The sequence below is a fragment of the Hippoglossus hippoglossus genome, chromosome 7, assembly GCF_009819705.1.
Source record: "Hippoglossus hippoglossus isolate fHipHip1 chromosome 7, fHipHip1.pri, whole genome shotgun sequence".
Lineage (NCBI taxonomy): Eukaryota > Metazoa > Chordata > Actinopteri > Pleuronectiformes > Pleuronectidae > Hippoglossus > Hippoglossus hippoglossus.
The window spans coordinates 24,344,964-24,359,586 of NC_047157.1; the positions used below are offsets into that span (position 1 = coordinate 24,344,964).

General features: G+C 46.3%; 1 protein-coding gene across 2 annotated transcripts in view; it reads left to right on the forward strand.

Annotated features, from left to right (window-relative positions):
- Positions 1-14,623, forward strand: part of plxna2 (plexin A2) — a 163,972-nt gene that overhangs the window by 131,571 nt on the left and 17,778 nt on the right. The window contains exons 18-22 of one of the 2 annotated variants that reach the window (XM_034589888.1): positions 1,778-2,017; positions 2,425-2,568; positions 3,084-3,318; positions 5,150-5,292; positions 6,487-6,759. In XM_034589888.1, the coding sequence (XP_034445779.1) occupies positions 1,778-2,017; positions 2,425-2,568; positions 3,084-3,318; positions 5,150-5,292; positions 6,487-6,759 (1,035 nt within the window). Of the gene's footprint in view, positions 1-1,777; positions 2,018-2,424; positions 2,569-3,083; positions 3,319-5,149; positions 5,293-6,486; positions 6,760-14,623 lie in introns of those variants that run through there. The other variant, XM_034589887.1, reaches the window with a different exon arrangement.

The following is a 14,623-nucleotide window of genomic DNA, read 5'->3' on the forward strand; positions in this document are numbered from 1 at the left end:
TCGTGTCCTTTGGCGAAGGATGAACCTTCGCCGCACCTCAATGTTTACACGGTTTGAGGAAATGTCACAATTCTGACCATGGTCCTTTGACTTGACTGAGCTCTTATGAGCTGTATATTGTAAAGCAGCCAAGAGCAGTGCATCAAAGTATAAAACATGTCACTTCCTGTCGCCAGCAGGTGGCGCTGTAATGATGAGTCAATATTGACACATGGATCTGATCAGGGCGGGACTGTGAATGTGTGAATGAGGTTTGAGGCTGATGGAACAATGCACAGAGGAGTTATAATAGATCCCTCTTTCTTGGCGAATCATCAAGATTCTACGCCTTCGCCACGGTCACACCGTGTGATGACAAATCTAAATTCGAGGTAGTTTACATCTCCATCTTGTTTAGATGACACTCACCTCAATATGAAGTTGATCTGATGAAAGCCCTACGACAAGTTTGTCAAAGTAAAAAAGTGGAAAATGGCCAAAATGGCCACTAAAGTCAAAATGGCGGGCTTCCTGTTGCTTTTTTCAAATTGCACCATTCAATTGCTACGATTTTTGTGAAGATCAGTGAAAGCTAACTGAGGGGCTTTTCCTTAGATGGCGCTGTTGAGCCATTTTGCCACGCCCATTTCAAATTACTCCAGAATACAATTACTTTTTGGGGTTTTGAATTCCCTGCACACTTTGGTAACGATTTGAGCGTCTAGGTCCTGAAAAAGCCCCAAAAGGGAAAAACAAATCCTTCGAAATACAATAGGGCCTCCCACCGTCGGTGCTCGGGCCCTAATAAGAAAAATTGATCATTGAAATAATCAGTGGTTGCAGCTTAAAATCATAAACACATTACATGAATTTATTTTCACCTTAAGGTCCAATGCTCTACGAGGTGAAAACACACAAACACCTTACAATCTATATGCAAGAGTAAAGTAAACAAAGAGACCAGTCCCTCCTTCCACCTCTACCGTCACACTCGCCTCGCACCATGCTGGCAAAACACAATTGGTGCATTCTGCACAAAATGAGTTTGCATCGATCTCCCCCGGCTTTCTCCGCAGCCGCAGACCCACAGGTAGGAGGTGTGGTCGTCTCCGGCGCTCAGCAGCTCTGATGATGTTTACCTCTAATTAAGTTTCTTCCCCAGAGAGAGAGAGAGAGAGAGAGAGAGAGAGAGAGAGCTGGGAGGGAGGGAGGGAGGGAGGGAGGGAGGGAGTGAGAGGAGATAAAAACCTCTCTGAGCAGAGTGCTGTGCAGCGATCAATCCGTACTCCCCCTTCCCTCCAGAGCCGAGCTGCTTTGGATGGATGGAGTAATAAAAGAGCCATAGCTCAATCTCTACCTGAGGAAACAGAGGAACGATGCCTCCATCCTCCGTGTCCTCCAGTGTTTTCCAGTGAAGCCTCCGCAGGAATTTACTCTAGTAGAGGCTTCCTCCCCAATAAAGAGGCCAATAATAATAATGACAGACAATGAGGATTTTTTAAATTCCAGTTATTAGGCGGGTGAGCTCCCTGCAGAGTTCATGTTGTTCCCAGTGAGTTTCAGTTAAAATCCCACTTAAACAAAGGGCTTTATAATGGATCAGCTGGAAACTTGGGGTTGTTTTGGAGTGGGAGAAAAAGAAAACCATCTGAGCCTTTTCCTGGACGACAGAACCACATGTTTCAGGGACTCGGGCCGACACTGCATGATTCGTTTAGTGTTTGTGTGCAACTCGTCTACGTCAGTGTCTCAAAAAGGTGATTTTCTCACACATTTTCTTTTGTTCGTTCTCCTTTAGGTGTGTAAGGTATTGAACACCACGAGCATGAGCTGCTTGGCTCCATCCCTGGCGGCAGAATACCTCCCGGGTTTGGAGACGGTGAAGCACGCAGACGAGTTCGGCTTCATCTTCAACAACGTCCAGGCGCTGCTGGTGTACAACAACACCAACCTCCTCTACTACCCAAACCCGTACTTCGAGCCGCTCAGCGCCTCTGGAGTCCTGGAGCAAAAACCCGGCTCCCCCATCATTCTCAAGGTAAAGTACACTGTTGCTCCTCTGCTCCCATGCTCTCATGTCAAGGTCCTCTTTCAAACCGCCTCGTGCAACGCAATCGACATCAACAGTATTTAACTGTAACATGCACCATCTACAGTCAGAAAACAACTTGCCTGTAATTTTACAATGTGTTATTGTGGAAAAATGCTGTCAGCTACTGTAATTATATTTGGCCCATGATGCATTGCGATATACAGGTAAACTTCGTAAAACGACAGAACAAGAAGTTACTGTAAAATGTTACTGTAGAAACTACAGCAATTTGTTACAGTGTAATTTACGTGACATATTTGCTTCATGGGGTTTTAGAATTGTGGGATTTTCCAATTTTGTGTGTGTCTTCCTCCTAATTTCACACCCCTCTGTCCATCCCCACATGCCCACAGGGCAGAAACCTGGTTCCCCCAGCATCGGGAGGGGTGAAGCTTAACTACACGGTGCTGATTGGAGAGACTCCCTGCTCGGTCACCGTGTCTGAGAGCCAGCTGCTGTGTGAGCCGCCGAACCTCACCGGGCAATACAAAGTCATGGTGAGCACATGTCTGTGTCTTCGTTAGCCTCCACCTGCCTAAACTTCTCTCCCTCTCCGCGGCGTTTTTGATTTATTCTTCATAATAGTTGGCCTCTAAACTCCATTAGTTTGCAATGCTTTCATCATTCATTCAGCGAAAGGAAGGGGGTCAAAGGGAGAACTGCGTGAGTCAATCTAGAGCTATCGAAATGTTCTGCCAGAATCAACAGCAATTATTTTTTTGTTGCGTGCTCCGTCATTGGGCCTCGGACTTGTTTGCCTCTCGACATCAGTGTGTAGGAGGCAGTTTGTTGTTTGCACTCAGAATCAATTTCAATATTTACCTCTGTTTTTATAAGACTTTGCCGTGCATCAATTATCATTTGATTGATCTTGCAACCACTGATTATAATTTGTTCAAATGTGAGTAAATTATGCAGCTAACCTTTGTGTTTTAGGATTTTTCTACAGTCTCTGCAGGAAGGTGTACTCGTAGATTAGTTGTGATTAAGCGTGTTTGTTGTCCTCCCACAGGTTCAAGTAGGTGGTCTCCACGTTTCCCCCGGCGCGGTCCACATTATGTCCGACAGCCTGCTCACCCTTCCCGCCATCGTCAGCATCGCCGCCGGCGGAGGCCTCCTCCTCATCATCGTCATCCTCGTCCTCATCGCCTACAAGCGGAAGTCGCGGGAAAATGACCTCACCCTGAAGCGCCTGCAGATGCAAATGGACAACCTGGAGTCTCGGGTTGCCCTGGAGTGCAAAGAAGGTAAGAGCTGTAGAGTCAGCGCGCAGAGCGAGTGGGAAACTGTGGAGCGGCGGACTGTTTTCACTGGGGGATGATTACGGGTCTGTTTCGCTTGGAATCTACATTTACACACAGTAATTCTCGAGGCTGCTCTCTGAATGCATTTCTCTCGTACAGGCTGTAATCATTTAAAAGGAGAAAAAAAATGTGTATCTGTGCATATAGTACAGTAAGTAAATTACTGGTTGTCTGTGTTTGTTGAATAATTCAGTGGAAATATCTCCAAATCTGGGGCAGTGAGTCATCCGGCTTTTATTCCACAACACTCAGATTCGGCCCGTTAGCCCCGTGTGTGACCTGTCTGGTCACGTAGCAAATTCTCGCAGTTCTTTCTGCTTTCTAGTTTGCATGCTGTACACACAGACTCGCACACAGGCTGACACATGAATACAGAGTTTCTCGTTAGAGCGAAGCAAACCTCCTCCCAGCGAGAGGAACATTATGTTTAGTACATTTTATTCATGTTTTAAGGGATAATTCCACGTTTATGTTTATGTGTGTTTCCGTACTTCAGTAATTGTGTGTTTTCTGTGTGCAGCTGTGTTTTAGCCACACAAAAGTGACCCACACCATGTTGTGAGTGTCACTGCAACACACAGCTGCTTTTAAACGCACCTCCCTTGTGGCTCGGGGGTTAAACGAGGGCACAGTATTCAATCTGACCTTTTGACTCCGACCCAGTGGGAGGACCCCAGATAACCTCAGGCTGACCTGCAGCCGCTCCTGCAAACAGCAGTTCAACCACACAACAAGCTCTGTGTTCCGAACCTTCAGTTCTACATGAGTTCTTTCAAATAAACACAGCCGATTGGCCCCTGATGTCATCATGGGGGTCATTAAAGCCAATCACTGAGATGGCGAAAGTGAGGTTTATATTCAACCGCGTTCAGGAGATTTCATCAGCCAGAGAGGACCTTATTACTCATCCCCTCCAGCTACCCCTGAGTCGCTCATCCACTTTTATTTAGCACCCTAACACCCTATTGCAGCAAACTTCCTGAGCGGTCGAATGACAGACGGTTACACCGACAGACAGAGGAGGAAACAGGGGGAATCAGTCATACACCGGCAACCGTAGGAAAGGAGAAGATTAATGTTTTAACCATTAGCAGTGACCAGGAGTGTGCTGCCCTGCGGGGGGGGGGGGGGATTTGGACCATACCTGGGTGCCTCCGTATTAGTGCACACATCCCTCGTGTGCCTGTAGGCTCATGTGTTGGCATGTAAACCCGGTAGTCACAGGGGGCCTGGGGGCCCGGAGGTGAGGGCTGAGACTGTGGCTGGAGATGGTGGAGTTTTTTGAGGAGGGTGTTATGGGGACCGCCGCTGCTCCTGTGATAGGCTGCAGACGGGGGGGGGGGGGGAGCCTCCCCAAGGGCAGCGAGGCAGAGCAACTGAGCCGTGAGCCCGAACACGAGCCAGGCAGGATGGAGCCAATTAACCAGTGCTCACCTGCAGCCTCACGCTGGGTCCACACACACTCTTCTGAGCCTCGGCTGCAGCTAATTTACTGGTCGGTAGATAAAAATGAGTGACAAGGGGCTGTGCATGTGTGTGTGTTGTGTATGAGGAAGAGCGAGCTCTGTGTTTTTTTAGGGGAAAGATGAGAAACATGGAGTTTCTCTGACATCTTGAGCTCTAACTGTCGACTTCATTATAACGGCAGTGAAGACCATGAAGATAAGAAGGGTGCACGCATTCGGTCCTCGGGGGATTAGAGAAGAGTTTTATATATGTGCTGTATGTCTCAAGCATAAACGGATTCTCTTGTCTTTGTTTTCTTTCCTCTCAGCTTTTGCCGAGTTACAGACGGACATCAATGAGCTGACCAGCGACCTGGACCGAGCTGGAATCCCCCATCTGGACTACAGGACGTACGCTATGAGGGTCCTCTTCCCTGGCATCGAGGATCATCCTGTCCTCAGAGAACTGGAGGTAGTGAGAGACAGAGACCAAGAGAGGGAGAGACAGGGGGGGAGATGAATTGGAAGGAAGATGAATGAGACACATAGGCAGCAAATGCATTAAGAAAGGGCAAGAGAAAGTCAAACTGAGTTAAAAGAAGAAGGAGTGGTTGTGTTTGTCTTCACCAGACGCCTACAGTGGAACCTCTATAAGCAGTAAATGATTGCACTTATCCTTTCCACCCTCAGGTCCCACACACATGCACACATATAGCCGATCATGCTGGGCAACATGCATGTAAATCTCACCTGCAAGCTCGCTCATGGAAAACAGGGTCCAGGCACATGGCTATTTCATCCATCAGTGGTTGCGGTATGAGAGTAATGAATTGAATAATTCCCTGTCTTCAGGCAGGACTGCGGGTCCCAACATCGGAGGTATGGAATCGTGGTGATAGAGGCCCACCTTTCTATTTGTAGATTGTGTGTGAGGCAGGGTGGGATTCTTTATTGGGTGCAGGGATTCAGACCAGACTGTCCCTGTAAAGGCTGCTGCACACCACAGGATAATCGCGCCGATTTGAGACTAATGCGCCTAAAAGTTATCTCCCACGTTTTTTTAAAATCTCAAGTCAAGAGTTGAAAATCCTCCACTTCCACAGTGATTCCTTCAGTAAGTTGCAGAAGCGAGACATTCTGAGTTTGACAAGTTTTCATATCAAATAAGGTCAAGTCGAGACAGTTGTACTTATACGGACCCATTTCTCACATTTTCCCGGGGTTGTACAGTCTGTGCCGGTTACAACGCCCTCTGTCCTCAAACCCTGGATGAGATATCCAAACTTTTTGGGGGGGGGGGGGGGAAGTAAAAGAAAGTGAGTTTTGACACGTAGGGATTGTCTTACACTGGAAAGTAATTTGACATGTGACTTAGAAGTGAAATGGCAGCTAACTCGGGCTACAATGCTTTTTAACAGACCTGGGTCAATAATTGATTAAGATCCTCTCGGTTACCCGCGATGAGTGGGAACTTCTGTCTGCCTGAACTGAAACATGACCGAGGGTTTTGGTCCCTTTGGAAAAATCTTTATTTTGTGTGAGACAAGGTCAGGATGGAAGCTGAGGAACAACAATTGTTAAAACTCATCGCTATTCAAAGTCTAAATGAAAGTTTGAGTGCTGGAAGATGTTCACCCCTGACATTTCTTCTCCCTCGTCCATCCAGGTGTCAGGTAACGGCCAGCAGAATGTGGAGAAGGCCTTGAAGCTGTTCGGCCAGCTCATCAACAACAAACTGTTCCTGCTCACCTTCATTCGCACGCTGGAAATGCAGCGTTCCTTTTCCATGAGGGACCGCGGCAACGTGGCCTCACTTATCATGACGGCCCTGCAGGGGCGGCTGGAGTACGCCACCGACGTCCTGAAGCACCTGCTGTCGGACCTCATCGACCGCAACCTGGAGAGCAAGAACCACCCCAAACTGCTGCTGCGGAGGTAACACGCCGCCCACTGAGACACAGCGTGATGATTATGTCCTGTAGCGAAATGAGGGTTTGGGAGTTGCCTGCTTCATTTAAAGTAATTTATCCAATCTATTAATTAAACTCTGTGAATTGGTTTTGAAGTGAATATCATCCCCCGAAAGCTTTCAACAAAATCAACAAAGAAAAGCCCATTAATACATTAGTTAATGATTTAATACATACAACAGGAACATTTTAAATAATCAAATTAAATAAAGATTTACATAAACTAATAAAAACAAAAGCCTCTTTAAAATTATACATGTTCATTAAGAGGAATTTGCCTTAATCCTCAGGAAACACTGTGATTTAGTTTCAGGTGTTTGATTTGATTAAAAGAAGAATATACGATTTATTTCACTGTATATTTGTGGATATGTGATCTCGTGCCCCGAGGATATTTATGGAGATATTAAAAACACAACTCTCATTTAAATACATATAGACAGACAGATGAGGAGTGATTTTTTTAGAGCCGTATGTTCTTGGTTCTTTCTCTTGTGGGTGGATGCATTCTGATTCTCCCCTGCGTTGCCGTGCAGAACACTTCCCAGAACAAGGCTTGTAATGAGTGCCACGGCAAAATCTACAGTACGCTGAGATAAACGCCGCGCGCCCTCTCCACGTCGGGAGAAACATCTGAATCCTCTCTGAAATTCCACATTCTCTCTCTCAGTCTGTCGCTCCCCCCCCCGCTCTCTCTCATTGCCGATGTCAGTCTCAGTTATCCTCCAGGCTCAGGCACCTTATGAAACATTCAGAGGCGGTTTGACTTAACTTTCTTTTTTTTTTTTCTCTCCCTCCGTCTCTGTGTCTCCAGTGAACGTTGTTTTCCAGGGGAGTTGGGATAATGTGTTAAAACTTTAAACACCTGCTAAGTCCTGGCCCAGGTTTCCTCGGCTGCCGCGGCGGCTCTGTGCGCGCGCGGAGGCAGCGGCAGACAAAAGCTCGGCTGAAAAGAAAACAGAACGTACAAAGCGCGGTCACCGTGAACAGGCGTTCTGAAAGCCCCACTCTCTGCGTGGCTTTTTTGATTATGTTTACATGACTAATAAGCAGATTCAGTGAGAGCAGGCGGCTGCTGCACTTTCAAAACGACACCTTTCTTTCCGATGTTAATGTTCCCTCAGTGTCTGTATTTGAAAAAAAAAGCCACATTAGTAGTCAGGGTAAACAACAACAGACAGAGGCAAACAGAGCTGGAGGTGGAAAGACAGAGAAGTGGACTGAGGTGACGCAGCCTCACCTGGACCTGGATTGAGCTGCTATTTCATACGACAGTTTTCATTTCCCCTCCCTTATTAGGAACGGCGTCCCGTAATCCCGGGTACAGGGCTAAATGTCCACATTTCACTCCTCGTTTTTTCTGAGGAGTTCAAGGGATTATCGATTTGACGTGGCGCTTTTCCCGTTGTTGCCTTCCTCATCGTCTATTGCCGAGAAAAAAGCAGAGGCCGACCAGCTGACTCGCACACATGCACACGTCTATGATGATAGTCAAATTGAGCACGTCTCTAAGCGGTAATTGTGTTTGTGCAGGGCGCAGAGTGAGGCGGCCGCTTTGTTGCCATGTTCCCGCTCAGTTGTCTTCTCTATTGGCTCACCTCAGTCTTATATCTCATATAATAGCATAGAGAAACGCTCTCTGTTTTCTGGTATTAATGAACACTGCTTACAATGAGCATGTAAGCAGATCCTTGATCTTTTTTTGATGATGTCCAAATGTGTCAGTCTGGGTGCCACACGTTTGTGCAAGTGGATTCTGGTTCACTTAATAAAAGCTGTGCTGGATACGCTGGGATCCAGTGTCCTCTGAGTAGATAAGTAGAAGCAGCGGTCACTCTCACTGTTGTTCTGGATGAATTATTGGTGAGCTTACAGTCCCTGGGAAAAGTTTACATGGCTGCAGGAGAGAGCCAACATACAGCAAGGTCCTCCGGGTCACCCAACCTACTTCCTGTCCTCATTTATATTACAGTGGGTGGAGAGTGTCCCAGCAAAGAGCTTCGCCGTCTCTTCGGCTGTTTGAATGAATGATTCTCTCTAGAGGGGAACATGTCCACGAGCGGGAGCGTCCTCGACCCTCGAAGAGGAAACCACACTCGCACAAGCATTACAGTCAAAGATACGGAAATAGTTCCATCTGTCGTGGTGCCGTAGCATGTTATCCTCATGCTCCCTGCGTGGCACGTTAAAGTCATCAATGTTTAATGTGTACGATCCAAATGGCTGTTTGGTAAAGGATAGTCCACATTCTGCACAAAAGATAGAGAGGTAGATAATATGCATGGATGGAAAAATTACTATATATCCGCCTAAGACACATGGGATTTGTAGCTGTTGCAAGAATTTCTCACACTAGTGTTAAAAGTCTATTTGTTCGGGACAGTTTTGAGTATTTACAAAACAAGTTGGTATTCGTAAGGGTTAAAGTACCAGTGTGTAGGGTTTAGTGGCATCTAGTGGTGAGGTTGCAGATGGCCATACGTGGAATACGTCCTCGCCTTACCCCTACTTTTAGGTGTGGAGAGGAATCTACAGGCAACATGAAGACAGGAATGGTCATGACTAGATCCGTGTTTTGGTTTGTCCACTCCAGGCTACTGTAGAAACATGGAGGCTCAACATGGCAGCCTCCCTGGAAGAGGACCTGCTCTTGATGTAGATATAACGGCTCATTCTCAAGTAACAAAAACACCAAAGAATCTTAGTTTCAGGTGATTGTTCAATTTCTGCCAATAGAGAATCCGACACACTGGACCTTTAACTCTAAATAAATGTCTGGGTCACTTAAAAGTTGATCTCATGTGTGTGGTTTTGAATAGTTATTGTTCAATGATGTTATTCTAATAATATGGATTCAGTTATATGGGCTACACTCGTTGGTTTTGGGTGTTTTATGGGATGAAACATAGAGAATATTATCTAATATCTAATGTAAAAGGATTAAAAGCACAAAACACTACGAACAACTTAACCGTCCCTGCCATGAAAACTCTACACTGTACCTTTAAATCATTCCTGTATGCAGCAGCGTGTGTGTGTGTGTGTGTGTGTGTTCTATATATTGTTAAGTGTGTGTATACGAGAGTATAGATGCATAGAGAAGTTATAACACAAAAGCAGTACGATGTGGCTCTTCCAGCAAAGTCCCTTAATTATTGATCCCCGTTCCTGCGGTGAGTTCCAGTGACAAGATGAAGCACCGGGCCATCACTAACCACAGTGCAGAGGGAGAGGGGAAGACAGGAGGGAGGACGAGTGGGGGGGGGGGGTGAAGGGGAAACGTTGAATGCGTCGGAGCGGGATTCAGCGGTAGGAGCTGCAGCTAGGCAACTCATAAACATATTAATCTGGAAAATTAGTCGGAGGCTGTGGAGGCTTTCCACAGAGTTCAGGTTACGTGGGCAGCACATTAACGACGTGTAAACTTCTTCTGATTAACACTTGGTCTCCGCCTGCCGCTCACCAGCTCCGTCCGCCTCCAACACACCGTTCTCTCTCTCTCTCTCTCTCACTCTCTCTCTCTCTCACACGGCAGATTATCTCCTGATAGAAGTTCTTTCATATTTTACTGTTAAATTGCTGATGTGCTATCTGGACTTTATTGAGACTGATAATATTAGATTAACTTATTTCACTCCACTGTCACTAAACTGTTTATACAGAGTCCGAAAAATATAGATAATGCCCGAATAATTTCAGATTTTTGATAAAGAAAAAAAGAAAAAAACTGTGAGTAATGAGTTTTCAGGGTTAAAGGTGGACTTGGTAAAATGGCTGTTAAAACAACATCCCTCTTGATCTGATGGGTACATTTGCCGACAGTAGATTCCACTGGCGGCGCCTAATATGTTTACAGCCGGGCATAAATATGCAGCAGGAGAAAGTTTGGGCTCCTCTCCTGAAAAGAAGCTGAATGGGCTGGAGCGGCGGATCCTAGAATGAGGAAAAAAGACTGATTGCATGCAAAAGAGCCTCGTGGCAGATTAAAGAGGATGGAGAACAAATCAATGGCACTTATTTGAGGAACTGGTTGACTGCGTAACGGCCACTGAGAATGCGACGCACGCAGTGGGCTCGTGTCATTGGCTGAGAGTGATCGTGGGCTGGTTGTGTTTGAATGCCAGAGGACAGTTTGTGTGTGTTACGCTTCTGCTAAGTGCTGGATCCCATTTTACCGTCCGTCATGCAAAGTCAAACAAATCAGAGCGTTTGCCTCCACGTAGCAAAGATGTAATATCACCAATCAGCTCCTGGAATCCGTGCACTCGTGCTCCTCTGAGGCGCGGCGGTTCAAAGCAGCTCTGGCCCCCTTTGTATTTAAAGATGTGAGACGCTTTCTTTCTCTCGGTGTGGAAAAGATCTTTGCTCGCAGACACTAACATTCCCCTTGAAGCTTTCTGAAAGCGTGTGTAAGCTCTGACAATGTGTTTGATTTCCTCGCTCTCCAGCGCACTAAGTGGAACTGATGCTGCACCTCGCGGTGTTTGGATTGTATTTTTCCGCCATTAGCAGAATACATTCTTGCGCTCGCCTCCTCTGCCTGTGCTCGACCTGTCCGCTCACTTCACCGCATTGTCCATTATTACTGGAACTCTCACGGCGTTCGACGACCCCCGCCAGAGCCTCCTAGAATAGCTCGCCACTTCTTTTTTGACATTAAACTCCATTCTCCGTTCTCTCCATTATCTCCTCGAGTTTTGCCACAGCCATTCTCCTCACCCGGTTTCTCTCTCTTCCCTCCTCTTCATAATGTTCTTTTAATGGAATCACAGAACATTGCTTCTATCACCTTGAGACTTTTCAATCTTGTATTATTTTTCTCCTCAGCGTTTAGTAATGAGATTTCCGCCCATGCAGAGCAATGGAGTACAGCATTATTAAGAGCGCCAGTATTGTGTTTGGCATTCGTTTCATTGAAAGACATTCCGCCGCCTGCTAATATCGCCCCCCCCCCTCCATCCCAGCTGCCATTAGGAGACCAGAAATGGGGGGGGATGCGAGACCCCCTCTTAAACATTATGTGGGATAATGAAATCCTGATGTTCATTAATGGAACTCAATTAATTGAAAGAGGGAAGTGGAGGCAGATGAGGAGGAGGACAAGAAGGAAAGGAGAAGGAGGAGAAGAAAGTGCATCGAAGATATTAAGGGGGAGTCGGCGTAGCCCCCGCACAAAAGCCTTTATTTGACTTCCTTCTTCGGGACTTGCTGAGCTTATTAAAATGCTTAATAGGTTCCATTAACTTCTAACACACTCAATACTCATACGAGCTGGGGGGGGATGTGATAAGCAGGGTAGGGGGGCAATTACACAGGGATTTGGGGTGTTGTCAAAAAAAGATCTACAATATATTTAGTTTTTTTTTTCAGCGTGAAACTGAAGCCTCCGGCACTCGCAGCGGCTCCTTATTGTGTTTGTGAATGAAGACTTTTTGTTGTGCTGCACCGTCTGTGTGTGTGTGTGTCTCCCTTTCTCTGTGCATCTAAACCCTCTCCTGTTTGTTTGTATATGTCGGGATGACAAAGACGAAGGGAGAGGGTGGAGCTGGTGCATGTGTGTCACCGCAGAGGAAGCAGCTACACATGCTCAGGAGCGTGCACCTCCTCAGATTTTGGCTTTTGAGCAGTGTTTTCTCTCTCATGCTGCAGCTGAAACTGGGTGAACTAATCTACATCTCCCCCCCCCCCCTTGTTGGCACGTTACACTTTCTGTCATCCCGCTCTCCATCCCCTCAGCGAGCTGCCAATAGTCTGGCCGGCAGTCTCGTTCACAGAGGAACTGCCTCCAGGCGTGAGCGACAACATCACAACACGTCATTCAAAGCAAAAGGCAGCCTCTCCGCCACTGTCTTGCAGCTGAAGGGCAAAGTCCTGCATTTGCATGTGAAAGAGAGAAAAGGATGTGTCATTCTTAAATGTCTCATTCGAGTGACCAGCTCTTTTTCTAGTCTCGGCAACTAAAACGTTTGCTGTTGTAACCTTTTTCTCCGGCTCAGACTATTCTTCCGGGACTTCTGCTTACTTATACCCCTCGAACACGACTTAACGCAATTATCTCCATAATAGTCATAATCTCCCTCCAGGTCCATTCAGAGTCTGAATAGGTATAATCATCCCCAGTACTATTTAGCTCTGAGGAGACGGAAGCCTTCCAGCTTGTCTTTAATACCTGGCAGCTTCAATTCCTTCTAATCCTTAGTTCAGCACCGTGCACTGTAAGGCCCCTCCATCATATCCACCAGAGTAATCACTGTAATTTCCTGCCACATTAAGAGGGTCATTTTTTTTTTTCTCAAAGCATTTCTATTCAAATAGGCAACGCTGATGTACAAGCTGATGGGGGAGTAATCATCTGCGGCCAGGTGACAATCAGAAGCTGCCACAGACTGTGGGGCCTTTTAACAAGGCATGTTAACTTGTGATGAGTGAGCAGCTTCGTTAGGAGCTAGTGGGAGAAGTGACAGAGATAATGGTGTGGACCGAAAACGGGCTGGTGGAAAAATCAATATCCCATACAAACCAGTTTTGGTGTCAGTGCCTGTACAGGTAACGTTTATTTTTTACATCCATCAAGGAGGCTCTGTTTTCTGATTGTAGGTTGGTTGGTTGGTTGGATGGATGGATGGATAGATAGATAGATAGATAGATAGATAGATAGATAGATAGATAGATAGATAGATAGATAGATAGATAGATAGAGAGATAGATAGATAGATAGATAGATAGATAGATAGATAGATAGATAGATAGATAGATAGATAGATAGATAGATAGATGGTTAGATAGATGGTTAGATGGATGGATAGATAGATGGACGGATAGATAGACGGATGGATGGATAGATAGATAGATAGATAGATAGATGGATGGATGGATGGATGGATGGATGGATGGATGGATGGATAGATAGATAGATAGATAGATAGATAGATAGATAGATAGATAGATAGATAGATAGATAGATAGATAGATAGATAGATAGATAGATAGATAGATAGATAGACCATTATTGACAGTGCAGCCGAACCTGCTTCCACTGCAGGAGGACTCAAGCATCCCTGTGGGGGGGGTCTCCTGCTAACTCACCTGGTAGCTCCCCAAGATATCTCACCAGTTTCGATGTTAATAATTTATGGATCTTGATGAGGAGACCTATCATTCTCCTGCAGGGGAGATTATTATGTGATGATGTGCATTGTTTTGTTGGCTTGGTTGATTTAAGGGGACTGTCGGCCGTTGGCGGAGGCCTGCGCTCCACCGAGTGCCACTCTAGTTAATTCTGTTCTGACGCAGTCAAACGGAGAAGGTGAAAGAGCAGCGAGGAGCTGTGGAGTTGAGGCAGCTTGTTATGCACCTCAGGTGCTCGTCCACATGAGTTGCACAGAACTAACCCTTTCATCTATGCTTCACGCTTGTTAACCATTCCCACCTGGCTGTTTGGTGTTCTGTCTTTTTATTTTTTGTACGTCTAACTTCTGCTTCTCCACTGTTCCATGATGGTGCTAATGAGGCAGATGGGGGGATGTTTGTCTGCCGTTTCGGAGGAAGATACGAGCAGGAATCATAAAAAGACGTACACTCAGTCCTCTTGTGTGCCGTGTTAGAAATAGCGGCGAGGTCATTGCACACTTGTGTAGTTTTCATGCCTAATCAAGCCCAGCAGCGAGCTGTACCTCCATGTGTGATTGACTGGGAAGGGAGAGAAGGTGAGGGAGGAAGAGGAGAGATGCTTTTTGGCTGTGATCAGGTGTCACCTGGCTGCGACAGCACTCGTCTCTCTCAACAGCTGAGGCTTGTCACAGCTGATGAAGTCCCGCCGTGTTCGACCACACA